Source organism: Cynocephalus volans, chromosome 8, assembly GCF_027409185.1.
Source record: "Cynocephalus volans isolate mCynVol1 chromosome 8, mCynVol1.pri, whole genome shotgun sequence".
Lineage (NCBI taxonomy): Eukaryota > Metazoa > Chordata > Mammalia > Dermoptera > Cynocephalidae > Cynocephalus > Cynocephalus volans.
In genome coordinates this window covers 125,132,949-125,150,406 of record NC_084467.1, presented here as the reverse complement: position 1 = coordinate 125,150,406, position 17,458 = coordinate 125,132,949, and the positions used below count along the sequence as shown (strand labels likewise).

At 34.5% G+C, this 17,458-nt stretch overlaps 1 protein-coding gene across 6 annotated transcripts in view; it reads right to left on the bottom strand.

Annotated features, from left to right (window-relative positions):
- Positions 1-600: 600 nt before the first annotated feature.
- Positions 601-17,458, bottom strand: part of DCAF6 (DDB1 and CUL4 associated factor 6) — a 121,059-nt gene continuing 104,201 nt past the window's right edge. For all 6 annotated transcript variants that reach the window (XM_063104689.1, XM_063104691.1, XM_063104690.1 and 3 more), the window contains 5 exons: positions 11,560-11,698; positions 10,104-10,260; positions 9,388-9,476; positions 7,390-7,495; positions 601-1,064 (listed from right to left, as the gene is read on the bottom strand). In XM_063104689.1, the coding sequence (XP_062960759.1) occupies positions 1,000-1,064; positions 7,390-7,495; positions 9,388-9,476; positions 10,104-10,260; positions 11,560-11,698 (556 nt within the window). In that variant the 3' untranslated portion in view covers positions 601-999. The remainder of the gene's footprint in view (positions 1,065-7,389; positions 7,496-9,387; positions 9,477-10,103; positions 10,261-11,559; positions 11,699-17,458) is intronic.

The following is a 17,458-nucleotide window of genomic DNA, read 5'->3' as shown; positions in this document are numbered from 1 at the left end:
TTAGTCTAAAGTTAAAGAAGACTAGAAATTAGAAGACTGGATGGTCAATAATTTGCAATGAAATTTAGAATTTGGAAAGAGAGGGAGACCAGAAGCCAGTGCTTTCAGAAGTAGTTTGTGCCAATATGTGAATTATCCATAATGCTCTCAATTTCTTTTCTTTTTTTAAAGAGATGACCGGTAAGGGGATCTTAACCCTTGACTTGGTGTTGTCAGTACCACGCTCTCCCAAGTGAGCTAACCGGCCATCCCTATATAGGGATCCGAACCCGTGGCCTTGATGTTATCAGCACCGCACTCTCCCAAGTGAGCCACGGGCTGGCCCTAATAACGCTCTCAATTTCTGCTTGAAGCCTGACTCCTATATTTGTGTAATGAGGTACCACTAATCATAAAAGTTGATGATTGGAGGTGAAGATAAAGTACTTTGAAAGATAAATGAAAAAAAGCCCTTCTATGTGATTCTATCACACAGAAGTCAAAACAGAAAAGGTATTAAATATAGAAAAGAATAGAGAAAGATAGTCTTAAGTTACAGAAAAGATTGGAAAATGTGGGACAAAGAAGCACGGCATTAAATAAAAGGTCAAATTCAGGATATCTTAAAACAACCAACTTCTTTAATTAGAAAGCAACAAACATGCAAATGGCAAGTGTAGAAATTTATTTGAACCAACATTGTCACTATAATGAAAATTACTCTTCAACATTGATCCAAGCTCCCACATCTGCAGGTTAGGGAAAATATTGCACTTTGCATTTTCTAGCACTCCTCATACATGGCAAAAAGTTTTAAAAACATTTTGCTAGTTTTGTTTTACACACTCTCCCAAATTCATGCACACAATCATTCCAAACCAATGTTAGGCTGTCCCCAAAAAGGGAGAAACTCCAAAAAAATCACAACCTTAAAATTGCACTAAAGCTCTGTAAAGAAAAAAATATAATTAATGTCTTATACAAATTCAGAACATCTAAGTGCTTGCCAAAAAGGGCTGATTATTCCTCATCCTCATTTTCATTCTCCTGCCCAGAGCCTTCTGATCTGTCACCCTCCAACCGGTCTGGAAAACACAGATATGAGAATCACAAAAAGAAATACTTTTAGCATTATCATTATAAATAATATCCAATGCATTTTTTAAAAAATGATTAAGATGTATATAATTCAAGACATCACTTTTGTTTTCCTCTAGAGGCAAATGGAAAAAAGTAAAGAAAACACACACTATTAGCTTTGAACATGCATGTAACTCTAAAACATATTTCAAAAACCCACCCCTAAAGATTCTGATCTATTATGTTCTACTGCAGAGGTTTTCAAACAGTGTTCCTTGGAATCTAGGTTTCTAAGGAAGTTTATCAGGTGCTACTGAGGGTAATGAGAGGGAGGCTTCATAAAAGAGAATACAGGGACCATTCCTGATAATTTGGGATTTTTTAAAATTAAATATCTACTATGTTTCCAGGCATTGTGCTAAAAACTGAGAATACAATAGTGACCAAAAATAGATGTAGTTTCAGCTCTCAAGGAGCTTGTCTAGGTTAAATACTCAAGTGAATATATAATTACAAACTGTGGTGAGTGAGCACAGAATGTTTCTCAACATTTCATGATTTACACTTCCTGTTCCTCTCTGCTTGAGACACTTCTGCCCAATTCTTTAGCTATAAAGGTTCTGCTTACTTGCCTCAATACAACTATTCTTCCCTTTGTGAAACTTTTCCAAACACCCAATCTGCAGAATTATGAACCCCCTCCCTCCAGATTCCAGAATATCTTGTATGACCCTTATAATGATGATCCTAATTATAGCAATAGTTGTTTGAATGTCTTCCTGTAGACCAGACTGTGAGCTCCTGGAGGGCAGGAGTTATTTCTTTTTATCTTTATATCCTCAGGGCCTAGTACAGGATGTCCAATGAAGGTTTACTGAATAATGAATATACATTTTAGGAAGATAAGATACACTGCATTAGGGTATATGAAGAAGGCAACAGTACAAAATTACTACTACCACTAGGATGGAACCTAGGCTGTTTCTGCCACAGAAACATTTCCCCAAGGTAACATAGCAAATATAAAGGTTGCACAAGGGAAACAGTTCAGTCCCACTGTCAACAGCAAGAGAAGACCAAATCCTGAGATTTTATTTATTATCTACAGAGGCTTAAACCCTCTTTCTGAATCCTTGGTCAACAGCACCAAGGACAGGATACAGAACAGACTATATGTTTAGTTGTTCAAGTGAGTTAGATGCAATCTCCTCTATGCCAACTCTATGTCAAAGCAATGAGATAACGTACGTGTATGAGATTTATAACCTTAATTATACAAATTTTAGCTATTATAAGTACTCAATATATACTCGTAGAATAGATGAACAAAATATGATATGAAAAGACCTTAATAGATCATTAAGGAATCTAAACCCATGGAAGAATTTCTGACCAATAAAAGGCTACCTAAGGAATGTCAGTATAAAAAAGATTACATTATTTTTATTGTGTGATACACTTTCATGAGAGAACAAAACATTAAGTTGCTATTCTACTTAAGTATATATATCATGAATGGGAATCCTGGATGTGATTGACTATATTCAGGAAACCTATTCTGTCATGTTAATGGAGCATGAGGAAATAGTATCATCCTATTTCAAAGCCTGCAGGCTTCTTACCCAAATTTCTTTTGGTTGTCACATTATAAATGAAGGTGGAGAAATGGAGGGTTAAGAAGAAATGTCATAGCCTTTAAATCATTAAGTTTGCAGTAGAGATTAGAATTCTGCAGTTCAAAGCATTCCATAAGGTGACAAGTGAGGACCAAGAGTTTCTTACAATAGGTCACTGGAATGAGGAGAGCAGAATACAGATGACCGTGAAACAACACGGGTTTGAACTGCACAGGTTCACTTATATGTGAATTTTTTTCAATAAATATATGTAAAGTACTATAAATGTATTTTCTTTTCTTTATGATTTTTCTTAACATTTTCTTTTCTCTAGCTTACTTTATTGTAAAAATACAGTATATAATATATATAACCTACAAAATTTATGTTATTGTTATTGTTGTTATATGTTATTGTTATTTATGTTTATGTTATTGGTAATGCTTCCAGTCAACAGTAGACTATCAGTAGTTAAGTTTTGGGGGAGTCAAAAGTTATATGTGGATCTTTGACTGCATGGGGGATGGCACCCCAACTCCCACAATATTCAAGGGTCAATTGCAGATGTTCTCTTCTTAAATCCAACTCCTTTAACTGCTACATAGTCATCTCTCTCGGAATGTAAACCCAATTTCTAAGAATAAATTAAATGAAATCTTCTGTTTGCAAAGTGCTACTGAATTAGTAAAACTGCAAAGCAGTTCAATACTTCCACAAATATCTGGTTGGCAATTACAGACCAAGAGGTCCTAAGGAACACTGTGTTCTTTTAAGTGAAAACTGGAAATAAGAATTGCTTCTATATTCACTGTTTTCAAAAGTAGACAATGCCAAATTGCGTTTATGAATAAGGTTTACATTTGTGGAAAGGTTCTTTTCATTCTGTCTGAATATTTCTTCAGGAAATTATTTTTGAGGAAGACATGATAGGAAGAGACATTAAGTTTCCGGGGAGGACGAGGGAGATGAAAAAAATTCCCCAAAGGAAACCTGTGTTCTATTAAAAAACTGTTGTTTTATTTTCCAGGCTATCCTTTGCAAAGAATTTATTTATTTCTTAAGAAAAAGAATAAAATACAAAACTCATAGTTAGCCAGAGATTTGATACCCATTTAATCAGTGTGGTAGTAGGCACTGTTCTAGGAGCTAAAGATCCAGATGGGAATAAGACAAATTAGGTCTCTGCTCTTTATAAGCTTACTTTCTAGAGGAGAAATACAGACAACAAACAAGACAACAAATGCATTTTTCTCCCTTAATCTGTAATAAGGCAGTAAATAAAGAAATAAAAAGTTAAGAGTGATAAGTACTTGAAAACAAAGCAATGAACACTGAGTGACTAAGCAAGAGGGAGAATACCAAAAAGAGCAAAGCTACTTTAGATTAGGTGACCAGGAAAGACTTTTCTAAAGAGGTGACACTGGAGCTGAGACTTCACCTATATGTGAAGTTCTGGAGACAAAGTCTTGCAGGCAGAGGAAACGGCAAAGTGAAAAGGTCTTAAGTGTGCTAACAAGCGGATGAGTTTGAGGAAGAGAAGCCAACATAGTGAGATAGGGGAAAGCTAGAATGAGTTGAAGTCAGTTTTCTTGGGAGGTCTGGGGAATAAATGTGATACACGTTTGCAGGGTTTCATGTAGAACCATGGCTTTTATTTTAAGAGCAATGGATAGAGCTTGAGAATTTTAAGAGTGGATGATATAATCTAATTTATGTTTTAAAAGAGGGGTCAGTAGACTATGGTCTATGGACAAATCCAGCCCATTGCCCATTTTTGTAAATAAAGTTTTATTAGAACAGAGCTACGCCCATCCATTTGCATGGATGCTGTGGTTGTCTATGGCTGCTTTTAAATTATGATGGCAGAGTTGAGTGGTTGCAACAGAAACTGTGTGGCCCACAAAGCCTAATATATTTACTATCTGGCTATTTAAAGAAAAGGTTTACTAATTCCTGTTTTAAAAGGATCCCTCTGGCTGTTGTGTGAAAATCAGACTGTATCAGAGCAAGAGAAACAGGGAGACTAGGGGTAGATAAATATTAGGTATATCCTGGAGTAAAGTTAACATCATTTGCTGATGGGGTGAATTTGTGCATGACTTGGTAAGTGATTGTAGGCTCAACATGATAACAGGCTCTGCAAACCTATCATGGAGAAACTACGGCTATCTAACTCTCCATGTGCCAAGTCCAGAGGTATGAAGGGAAGAACGTCAAGAGATAATGCAGGGTTTTATAAGATACTTTAATGCATTTGGACTCTATGCTAAGAACATGGGGAGGCACAGGGGAATTTTATACAGGAAAGTACCTTGATCAGATTCTAAGATATTCTAGAAGAGTCTAGAATGGTCCATACACACCATTACCATCTTTTCAAAGCCTTTCAAAGCTTCTAGGAATGTTAGAAATGTCCTTACCTCTCAAAAAGTAGCCTAGACTAGATTTTAGTGCATTATTCATGCATATAATTTTGGTTGCTTTTTTAAAATGCAGAAGTTCAAACCCTATTCAAATAAAATAAATAAGAATTTTAGGAAGCGGGATCCCCATATCTGTAGTTTTACAAAGCCCCACAGGTGATTTGAATAGAATCCTTCTTTAAAAATAACAGCTTCAGTAGGAAGAAACTCTCATATCTACTCCCTGGATCTCTCAGGAAATCTTACAGAGTAATGGTTGGGTGGAGGTATCCTGTGACCAGCCTGTGCTTATTTGGCCAAAGTCCACTCCTAATTCTCCTGAATATGTATACGTCATTGTACCTGAACCACTGAACACTGAGGTGAAGGAGAGAAAAAGAATGGTTGACTAATTGACCCATCAAATAACTAGATACATTTTAAGCAGCAGAAATATAACTCTTGGGTACCTTATTCCATCTAGTCTTTTGCATATGACAAGCAAGATGAGATGACTAAGCCAACTAGAAATTACCTGTCTTTGATTGTTGGCAAAAAGAAATGGAAGGAAGGTTTTATATTATAAAATATCTTATCTAGTTCTAAAACCAAAGGGTGGTAGTAGCTATTAGCTAATAAGCCATTGCCACATTTAACACCTGTTTAAAAGAGATTCTTGCACAACTGGAAGGAGAATTGGTCCTCCATAGAAAAACTCTTGAGGAATAGCCATCTACCAGATACTGTTTTTATAAAAGCCAGCACATTTTAGGAGTCATAATCAGCAAACTTGTTGTTGTTGTTGTTCTATAAAATGCTGCCTCCTCAAATCTGAAATCCAAATGGATGAGTTTTAAGGGGTACTCACTGTTATTAAAGAAAACGAATCAAAGAATGTTACAGTGAAGATAATTTAGTAACACAGGAGCCGAAAGAAGTATTATAAAAACATTTTATTGGACTATTTTTTGTTTATATTCCAGTTTATCTTTTGTTTTATCTTGACCATGAGATTTTCCCTCTTTCCTGGTAATATTAATATTAATATTTACAATTTGAGGATTATTTTCTAAATCTTTTAATACAAACATATGGGGCTTCTTTCCAATTTTTCAGACGTGCTACATGTTCTCCTCTAGGGCTTAGAAAAATGCTATATGCTGTTTACTTTGCCTAGAATACCTGTCTCTCCATTCCCAACTCTCTCTGTGGAAGTGATATTTAATCCACTGCTTATATAAATCTGGAGGATAAGTACAGGTTATCTTAACAAAGAATGAGGATGGAATGAACAGCATGATTATAAAAACCCTGAGGTGGGAAAGTGGTGTATCCCCAAAATCCAAAGAGGGTCAGGATGGATGGAGTGATTAGAGAAGGAAAGAATGCTGCAAATGAGCTAGAAAAATAGTTTGAGATCAGATCAGAGATGTGCATGTCATATTAATGACTTGAATATATTACTGTAAGTGAAATTTAAAGGTCAAAGGGAAGCAAGGGCTTAGAAGCTAGTTTCAAATTCAGGCTTTAACATTTACCAGTTATGTGACCTGGAGTAAGTTATTACAAATAACCTACTTTCTAAAGGGTTGGAGTTAAATGAGGATAAATTTGTGAAATGATTAGTGTAATGCCTGATATATTATAAATACTCATAAACGGTAGTTATTATTAACTGATAGATAATACCCAACATATAAAGAAATTTAATTTATGAAATCAGTGAGGAATGAGAAACACTCTTTTGTCTGAGAAACATATTTTGTTTACAATGTATACTGGAACTTTACTATTGTTATGAGTACAGATTATTCATTTCCTTCTTGAATATTATTTGTAATATATGCATTTTTGTGTATCTGTGGCACTGAACCTCACAGTTTATCACCTAAAACAAAAGAATATTGGAAAATACATTTCTTAGCATACTTAAGATATTTTCATATCTTATTTCTTAGCATGTCACACTTATTTTTGTCTGGGCTATGAATTGATTTTGACGAAACCTACTATTAAAGTGTACTTAACATAACATATCTTAAGGTTTATGGTATGGTCCTGTACTCTAAGAAAACAGCAGCTGATGAAAGCTTTCAAGTGACTGTCTTTCCATTTTGACCATTTTTCAATACATTATTTCATGAGGAAACAAGTTATTATGCTCAGATCAAGCATTCACATATATCCCAGTTCAGAAGTTAAGCTGCCTTCATTTTGTAAGAAAGGCAATTACATAAATCCCTTTAAAGTAGATCTTAAATCATAATTTTTTTCAAATATAATAATTTTAATAGTACATTGAAAATTCTTACCTGCTCGGATATGATTCAGTGAAGCCAACATCCTCAACATGAAAGAGGCTGGAACTGTAATGGTGTTTCTAGTCTCTTCAAGCATGAGTTCATTTCGAGTTATAACCTATAAGGCAAATTACACAACCATGTCAAATATCACGAATAACTACCTTTTTCTTGAAGATTATGAAAACACTAAAAAGTTAGCATGTCTTAAGAGGAATTGCTTTATTCCTCCTCTGAATGATGTTTACATTTCTGCCTTAAGGATACTATGACAAATAATTACTTTTACTTGTATTTAAAGGAGGAAGATCAAAGAACTCTACTCTTTCAACTGGCAGAAAGACAAAGGTCAAACTTTGAAGCTACTTAAAACATTCAAGAATTCAATTTAGCTTATACTTATAACTTGTTTCCCAGAGCAGTCTACTTTGTGTTGGCTCATTGTTTTCCCTGTAGCAGAACTGATACTTTTAGTGACACCATAGTGTTAAATTATTATCCCTTAGGTCACTTGGATCACTTGAGAAAATGTTCCCTTAACTAAGTGAGGCAAAGTAGTTTGAAAAATAAACTTTTGGGCAAGAGTTAGCAATGAAGTGTGTATGAGAACCAAGAAAAGGGCTAAATGAATATTCATGAACATCTAGAGATCTAATGTGGAATCATGAGCAAAGAAAGAGGAAAAGGAAACAGTATGGCAATGGAAAAAAAAGAAGGAAGAAAGGAGAGCATCAGAGGAAGAGAAAGATGCTAATCTGATCAACAGTTCCTCAGCGATATAACAATAAATTCCTAATTCATCAGGATGTCCCACAGGCCCTTTATAATCCTGCCCCCACCTATCTGTTTAGTCTGATTAGTTATGTACTTTTGTACAGGTACTTTAGGGTTCCAGACACAATGATGGTTCATTTGCCTTACAACAACTTGGCACACACAGATCCTTTTATCTCAAATGCTCCTTTGCTCCTTGTCTGCCCGGTGAACTATTACTTCTTAAACTTCAGTCCAATCTTCTTTCCTCTGTGAAGACTTCCCCATCCTATCTACTCCATTTATAAGCATAGCTGTTCTTTTCTAAGGGCTTCCAGAACACTATGCATATATATCTGCTGACACTGATCCCATTATATTCTAATTGTTTCTTTACATGTCTATCTTTCCCACTAGACCCTAAACTCTGAGTGAAGGCCTCATCGTTTTAATCCCAGCACTGTGTTTGACATACAAGTGTTTTATCAATGTCTATGAAATGAATCAAAGTATATGTGGGAATTGTGCTGTGAACTGTCAGCCTTGGTCTAGAGTAGTGGTTTTCCAACTTACTAACATTTTCAGCAATGGACCCTCATTTTCAAAAGAAATCTTCTATGAAAACCCACACCCCTAAAAGCCCTGGTTAAGGTGAGGAGGAAAGGCCCAGAGTTTAGCCTTCCTGTCATCTACCTTCCTTCTTCCAACCCTGTAAGAAACCTAGAGCTTCGCAGAACTCAGTTTGAAAACTACTGCTTTAATAAGAAGCTAAGGAAATCTTATAATATAATAATAAAAGAAAATATTATTCAATAATTTGTTCTGCTACCTACTGATTCTGAAAAAGAAAGTCCCATTCACTTTTTAAGAAAAACTCAAAAAGGAAAAATAGGTATGATTATGGAGGATGGCTATAGTAAAACTATTTTCTTAAAACAACAGAATTTTTTTTTTTTTTAATTCTTTATTGTTATAAGCACAAATAGGCAAACCTATTTTTCTTAAACTATAATACGCCTAATCTGGTATTACTAATAATCAACATTATAATTAGCAAGCAACTCTTTTTGATTTTACCTCTGTAGTACTATAGGCATATTTTTATCTTAATTTTTCTTTTTCTTAAAATTTGATCTCACTAATTGCATTAACTTGTTTTATGTTAGCAACTAATGATAAACTGCTTTGATTTTTCTGGAAAGTATTTTAGGAACAAATTGAAATATGAACTATAATAAGTATAATAAAAAATCTTACTTCATCAGCAAGTTTTCGGTTAAAAATCCTTGATTCTTCTAGTGGCGACCAGATTTTTATGTCATAATCTATGCCAGATGAAGCTAGAACTAGAAATAAAATTTGCATATTAATATACAGCTTAGAAACATGCCATTAATTCAGGACATGCATATATTATGCATATATGTATATATACAGCAAAATTGAGCTTCAGCAAAAACTGTACCTATGTATTTAACTGTTAATTGAGAACATTATTTTGAAGATTCCTAAAGCTACCCTAGAATATAATTTTAAGACCATCTTGAAGCCACTCAAATTTCTGTTTATTTATTGTTCTCTTATGAGATACGTGGGCAATTTCAAATAGAAGGCAAAAGCAAGCCAATGCTCTTTTGTTTTGGTAAATTAATTCAGACATGTGAAGACTAAAAAAGGCTTAGAGGTTCAATTTGGATAAGGAGTGAAAAGTTCAGTCATGCCAAATATCTTATAGCTGATAAAACACAGAAGAAACATTAGGAGAATAAATTCTTTAACTTATTTCCTTATACTTTCGAAGAAAAGCAGATTGTAGGTGTTTTTTGTTTTAAACCCAAGTAGAGGTATAATTAACTCTAGTGGTGCCTTGTAGGATAACTTGGATTATTCTTATAACACTAAAACTAGAAAAAAATTGTAGTCAATAAATGATACAAATGATTTCTAGCCTTGTTCTACAAAAGTCATCTTACTTGGGTCAAATGGATGTGGCTGTAGGCAGTTTACCACATGATTATCAGCTTCCAGAAGCATCAAATGCTCGGCAGTGTGCCGATCCCAGATGAAGATATGGCCACAGTCAGAGCCACTCATTACAAAGTTAGCACCCCAAAAATTGGCTTCTTTTATCTAAGGGTTTAAAAAAAGCAAATTATAAGAAAATTCAAATTAAAGTTATTAAAACAAAAATTTATGCTATTCTTATGTTAAAAAATAAATTGGCTTACAAAATAATAACATTAAAAATTGAACAGAGTCTATGTTTTCTAGTTTCTTAAAATCATGATAGAGATTCATTAGCAGGGGTAATATGACAGTATGTAATAAAAAGTCCCCCATGAGAATAGGGGCTTTGCTTTATTTAATGATAATTTTACAGTGCCTGGAACAGTACTTGGCATATAGTAGGTGCTTAATTAATAACTGCTAAATGAATGAGATTTCTGGGTTTTGGACAGTATAACAATATTTTTTATATATGTTGCTGAATTTCCAAAAATTGTCCCTTTTTAGCTTTACAAGACAAAAACTCAATTCACAGAAAAAAGGAATAGCTCTCTTTTTATTTTGCTTTATGCTGAAAGAACAAAAACTACCAATTTTTTCATTAGCTATAGAAACTCATACAACTGAGAAGAAAAGATATAAACATATTTATGAAGCAATGAGATAAAGAAATATGGTATACTGAAATGGTTATGATGACATTGTTAAGTGGCTACACATGAATGAACCATCAAAAATCTTTGTATTTCAAATCAGGATATTTAAAATCATTTTATCTGTAGTTGCTACTTTGCCATTTTTGGTACTCAAAGAAAAGTTCCCGTTTTGTTGTTACTTGTAGCTACTGTTATAATTTACTTATCTTCTCGTTTTTTCATCCCTTCCCCTAATTATTTTCATCCAAAATTTTAACCAGCAAAATGCAAGAAATGTAAGTTGGTTACTTCTATTAATAATGAGCATCCTTTTAAAAATGATTAAAATGTTACTACCAATGATAATTATAGAGAGAGCTAATTATTTCCCCAATCCAAAGTTAATTATTTACCTAGACTCTAAAGAAAGCAGATTAAAATAAATTCTGTAGATAATTTTTGATACCTCAATGAATATATGAGAACAACACTTTTTAGATATGAATAATTCAGAGTAACAGTTATAACAACTACTCATCTTGAAAGATTCTCAAAATAATTTTTTAAAAGCTACATATATTTTTTCAGTAGGATAGAGTTTTCTTGTTAGAAAAAATAACGGGCTTTCATAATATATCATAGGACTAAAAGAACCATATTTAGAAAAAGAGATAACCGTAACAGTTCAGTAACGTTATACTGAAATCACACTGGCAATATATGAAGACAATTATGGAAAAAACATTCATATTATGAAACTGCAATGAATGCCATGAGCATTTGGTACCATTGTCCTGGAGTTGCGATGGCCCTTATAAACCATCTTTACTAGTGGCCTTCTAATGTTCAAAGTATCCAATTCTTCCATTTCTTTCCTTTCTTTTCTCCGCCTGAAGAACTCCTGAATGCGGGCAACAGCAGAGCGTCTACGAATTACATATTAAAACAAAAAACAAAAATAAATAAAAAACATTCACAGGCCAATACAGAATGATAATGAGAAACTTTAACATACAGTAAGTATAGAAAATATTTAAACACATTATCTCAACCAAAAGCGTAAGAAAAGCAGACACGAGTGAGACTATACCAGACTAGTTGAGTTACAACAACAAAATTTTTAGTTCAGAAATCACTTAGAAATTTGGTACTGGTTGAAAAAGTAAAGGAAATAGCATGCGGCACACTGGTTTTTAAAGGACTATTTTATAAAAACATAATACAGACAAAATTCATGTGCAATTTTAATACAAATAAAACAAATCCTGTACAATGTTCTTTTTCCTCCTGTCCATATTAGGAAAAGTAAAAAGCATAAAGAGAAAAACCAAAAGAAATTAGGAGTAACAAATAATAGCAGTGGATAAACTTATGTCTTGAGATTTGTTTAAAGATGTTCCAAGAACAGTCTTGTTTAAAGATGTTCCAAGACTAGTCAAGAAAAAGAGAATAAATGTTAATATATAAGCAATAAAACAAGGACCTTCTAATAGCATCTTTTCTGTACGGACTCTATATTGAAGTAGAGATTTAGAGCTAACGAACTAGATGTGATTCTCCTAAGAACTGAACTGGTGACAGAATTGGAGACTGAAGAACAAAGAACTCTTTTATAATTAATTTAATTATTAGAAGAAACTTCTCCTAACACATGATATTACTTGTTAGTATGAATTTGTTATTTAAAATATTGTATTTTAATATACAATAGAAAAAGTCCATAATGGTTTTTTTTTTTTTTTTTTTTTAATTTTATTTTGTCGATATACATTGTAGCTGATTAATGCTCCCCATCACCAAAACCTCCCTCCCTTCTCCCTCCCCCCCCTCCCCCCCAACAATGTCCTTTCTGTTTGCTTGTTGTATCAACTTCAAATAATTGTGGTTGTTATATCTTCTTCCCTCCCCCCCCCGATTTGTGTGTGTGTGTGTGTATGTGTGTGTGTGAATTTATATATTAATGTTTAGCTCCCTCCAATAAGTGAGAACATGTGGTATTTCTCTTTCTGTGCCTGACTTGTTTCACTTAATATAATTCTCTCAAGGTCCATCCATGTTGTTGCAAATGGCAGTATTTCATTCGTTTTTATAGCTGAGTAGTATTCCATTGTGTAGATGTACCACATTTTCCGTATCCACTCATCTGATGATGGGCATTTGGGCTGGTTCCAACTCTTGGCTATTGTAAAGAGTGCTGCGATGAACATTGGGGAACAGGTATACCTTCGACTTGATGATTTCCATTCCTCTGGGTATATTCCCAACAGTGGGATGGCTGGGTCGTATGGTAGATCTATTTGCAATTGCTTAAGGAACCTCCATACCATTTTCCATAGAGGCTGCACCATTTTGCAGTCCCACCAACAATGTATGAGAGTTCCTTTTTCTCCGCAGCCTCGCCAGCATTTATCGTTCATAGTCTTTTGGATTTTAGCCATCCTAACTGGGGTTAGATGGTATCTCAATGTGGTTTTGATTTGCATTTCCCGGATGCTGAGTGATGTTGAGCATTTTTTCATATGTCTGTTGGCCATTTGGATATCTTCCTTAGAGAAATGCCTACTTAGCTCTTTTGCCCATTTTTTAATTGGGTTGCTTGTTTTCTTCTTGTAAAGTTGTTTTAGTTCCTTATATATTCTGGATATTAATCCTTTGTCAGATGTATATTTTGCAAATATTTTCTCCCACTCTGTTGGTTGTCTTTTAACTCTTTTAATTGTTTCTTTTGCTGTGCAGAAGCTTTTTAGTTTGATATAATCCCATTTGTTTATTTTTCCTTTGGCTGCCCGTGCTTTTGGGGTCGTATTCATGAAGTCTGTGCCCAGTCCTATTTCCTGAAGTGTTTCCCCTACGTTTTCTTTAAGAAGTTTTATTGTCTCAGGGTGTATATTTAAATCCTTAATCCATTTTGAGTTGATTTTAGTATACGGTGAGAGGTATGGATCTAGTTTCATTCTCCTGCATATCGATATCCAGTTATCCCAACACCACTTGCTGAAGAGGCAGTCCCTTCCCCAGTGAATAGGCTTGGTACCTTTGTCAAAGATCAGATGGCAGTAAGTGTGTGGGTTGATTTCTGGATTCTCTATTCTATTCCATTGGTCAGTGTGTCTGTTTTTATGCCAGTACCATACTGTTTTGGTTATTATAGCTTTGTAGTATAGCTTAAAGTCAGGTAGTGTTATGCCTCCAGCTTTATTTTTTTTGCTGAGCATTGCTTTGGCTATTCGTGGTCTTTTATTGTTCCATATAAATGTCTGAATAGTTTTTTCCATTTCTGAGAAAAATGTCTTTGGAATTTTGATGGGGATTGCATTGAATTTGTATATCACTTTGGGTAGTATGGACATTTTCACTATGTTGATTCTTCCAATCCAAGAGCATGGAATATCTTTCCATCTTCTTGTATCCTCTCTAATTTCTCTCAGCAGTGGTTTGTAGTTCTCATTATAGAGATTTTTCACCTCCTTGGTTAACTCAATTCCTAAGTATTTTATTTTTTTGGTGGCTATTGTAAATGGGCAGGCTTTCTTGATTTCTCCTTCTGCATGTTCACTAATGGAGAAAAGAAATGCTACTGATTTTTGTGTGTTGATTTTGTATCCTGCTACTGTGCTGAAATCATTTATCAATTCCAACAGTTTTTTTGTAGAGGTTTTAGGCTGTTCGATATATAGGATCATGTCATCTGCAAACAGGGACAGTTTGACTTCATCTTTTCCAATCTGGATGCCCTTTATTTCCTTCTCTTCTCTGATTGCTCTGGCTAGTACTTCCAACACTATGTTGAATAGGAGTGGTGAGAGTGGGCATCCTTGTCTAGTGCCTGTTCTTAAAGGAAAAGCTTTCAGCTTTTCCCCATTCAGGATGATATTGGCAGTGGGTTTGTCATATATGGCTTTAATTATGTTGAGATACTTTCCCTCTATACCTAACTTATAGAGGGTCTTTGTCATGAATGAGTGCTGAACTTTATCAAATGCTTTTTCAGCATCTATAGAGATGATCATATGGTCCTGGTGTTTGAGTTTATTAATATGGTGTATCACATTTATTGATTTGCGTATGTTGAACCAACCTTGCATCCCTGGGATGAATCCCACTTGATCATGATGAATAATTTTTCGTATGTGTTGCTGTATTCTGTTTGCTAGTATTTTAGTGAGGATTTTTGCATCTATATTCATCAAGGATATCGGCCTGTAGTTTTCTTTTTTGGTTATATCTTTACCTGGTTTTGGTATCAGGATGATGTTTGCTTCATAGAATGAGTTTGGGAGATTTGCGTCCGTTTCAATCTTTTGGAATAGTTTGTAAAGAATCGGTGTCAATTCCTCTTTGAATGTTTGGTAAAATTCTGCTGTGAATCCATCTGGTCCTGGGCTTTTCTTTGTTGGGAGCCTTCTGATAACAGTTTCAATCTCCTTTATTGTTATTGGTCTGTTCAAATTTTCTACGTCTTCACGGTTCAGTTTTGGGAGCTTGTGTGTGTCCAGAAATTTATCCATTTCCTCCAGATTTTCAAATTTGTTGGCGTATAGTTGTTTATAGTAGTCTCGAATGATTCCTTGTATTTCAGATGAATCAGTTGTAATATCGCCTTTTTCATTTCTAAGTTTTGTTATTTGAGTCTTCTCTCTTCTTTTTTTTGTTAGCCATGCTAATGGTTTGTCAATTTTATTTATCTTTTCAAAAAACCAACTTTTTGATTCGTTGATCTTTTGAATTGTTTTTTGGTTTTCAATTTCATTCAGTTCTGCTCTGATCTTAACGATTTCTTTCCGTCTGCTAACTTTAGGATTGGATTGTTCTTGTTTTTCTAGTTCTTTAAGGTGAAGTGTTAGGTTGTTCACTTGCCATCTTTCCATTCTTCTGAAGTGAGCATTTAATGCAATAAATTTTCCCCTCAATACTGCTTTTGCAGTATCCCACAGGTTTTGGTATGATGTATCATTGTTTTCATTAGTTTCAATAAACTTTTTGATTTCCTGCTTGATTTCTTCTTGGACCCATATGTCATTAAGTAGAATGCTGTTTAATTTCCATGTGTTTGCATAGTTTCCAGAGTTTTGTTTGTTATTAATTTCTAGTTTTAATCCATTGTGGTCTGAGAAGATACATGGGATAATTCCAATTTTTTTGAATTTATTGAGACTTGATTTGTGACCTAATATGTGATCTATCCTGGAGAATGATCCATGTGCTGATGAGAAGAATGAATATTCTGAGGTTGTTGGGTGGAATGTTCTGTAGATATCTGCCAATTCCAATTGGTCTAGAGTCTTGTTTAGATCTTGTGTTTCTCTACTGATTCTTTGCCTAGATGATCTGTCTAATATTGACAGTGGAGTGTTCAGGTCCCCTGCTATTATGGTATTAGTGTCTATTTCCTTCTTTAGGTCTAATAGAGTTTGTTTTATAAATCTGGCTGCTCCAACATTGGGTGCGTACATATTTATGATTGTTATGTCTTCTTGATGGATCAGTCCTTTTATCATTAAGTAGTGTCCCTCATTGTCTCTTTTTATGGTTTTTAGTTTAAAGTCTATTTTGTCAGATATAAGAATAGCCACTCCTGCTCGTTTTTCTTTTCTATTTGCATGGTAAATCTTTTTCCATCCTTTCACTCTTAGTCTGTGTGAATCTTTATGGGTGAGGTGGGTCTCTTGTAGGCAGCATATAGTTGGGTCCTGCTTTTTGATCCAGTCAGCCAGTCTGTGTCTTTTAATTGGGGAATTTAAGCCTTTAACATTAAGAGTTGTTATTGAAAGGTGTTGATTTATTCCTAGCATTTTATTGGTTGTTTGGTTGTCTTAGGTGTCTTTTGTTCCTTGCTTTCTGATTTACTGTTTGGTTTCTTTGTTTGTTGGTTCCTTAGGTTGTAGATAGTGTTTTTGTTAGCTTGTTTTCTCTTCATGAATGCCATTTTTATTGTACTAGCGGGTTTAGATTTTTCTTATGTTTTTATGGCAGTGGTAGTTATTTTTCGGGAACCAAACCCAGTACTCCCTTGAGGATTTCTTGTAAGGGTGGTCTTGTGGTAGTGAACTCCCGCAGTTTTTGTTTGTCTGAGAAATATACTATTTGCCCCTCATTTCGGAAGGATAGCCTTGCAGGGTAGAGTATTCTTGGCTGGCAATCTTTGTCTTTTAGTATTTTGAAAATATCATCCCATTCCTTTCTAGCTTTTAGGGTTTGTGATGAGAACTCTGATGTTAACCTGATTGGGGCTCCCTTATAGGTGATTTGACGCTTCTCTCTTGCAGCTTTTAAGATTCTCTCTTTGTCTCTGAGTTTTGCCAATTTGACTATGACATGTCTTGGAGAAGGCCTTTTTGGGTTGAATACGTTTGGAGATCGTTGAGCTTCCTGGATCTGAAGATTTGTGATTTTTCCTATACCTGGGAAGTTTTCTGCCACTATTTTGTTGAATATGTTTTCAATGGAATCTCCATTTTCCTCCCCTTCTGGAATACCCATGACTCGGATATTTGAGCGCTTGAGGTTGTCTGATATCTCTCTCAGATTTTCTTCCATGTCCTTGATTCTTTTTTCTTTCTTTTTGTCTGCTTGTGTTATTTCAAACAGCCCATCTTCAAGTTCAGAGGTTCTCTCTTCAACTTCGACAAGCCTGCTGGTTAAACTCTCCGTTGTGTTTTTTATTTCGCTGAATAATTTCTTCAGTT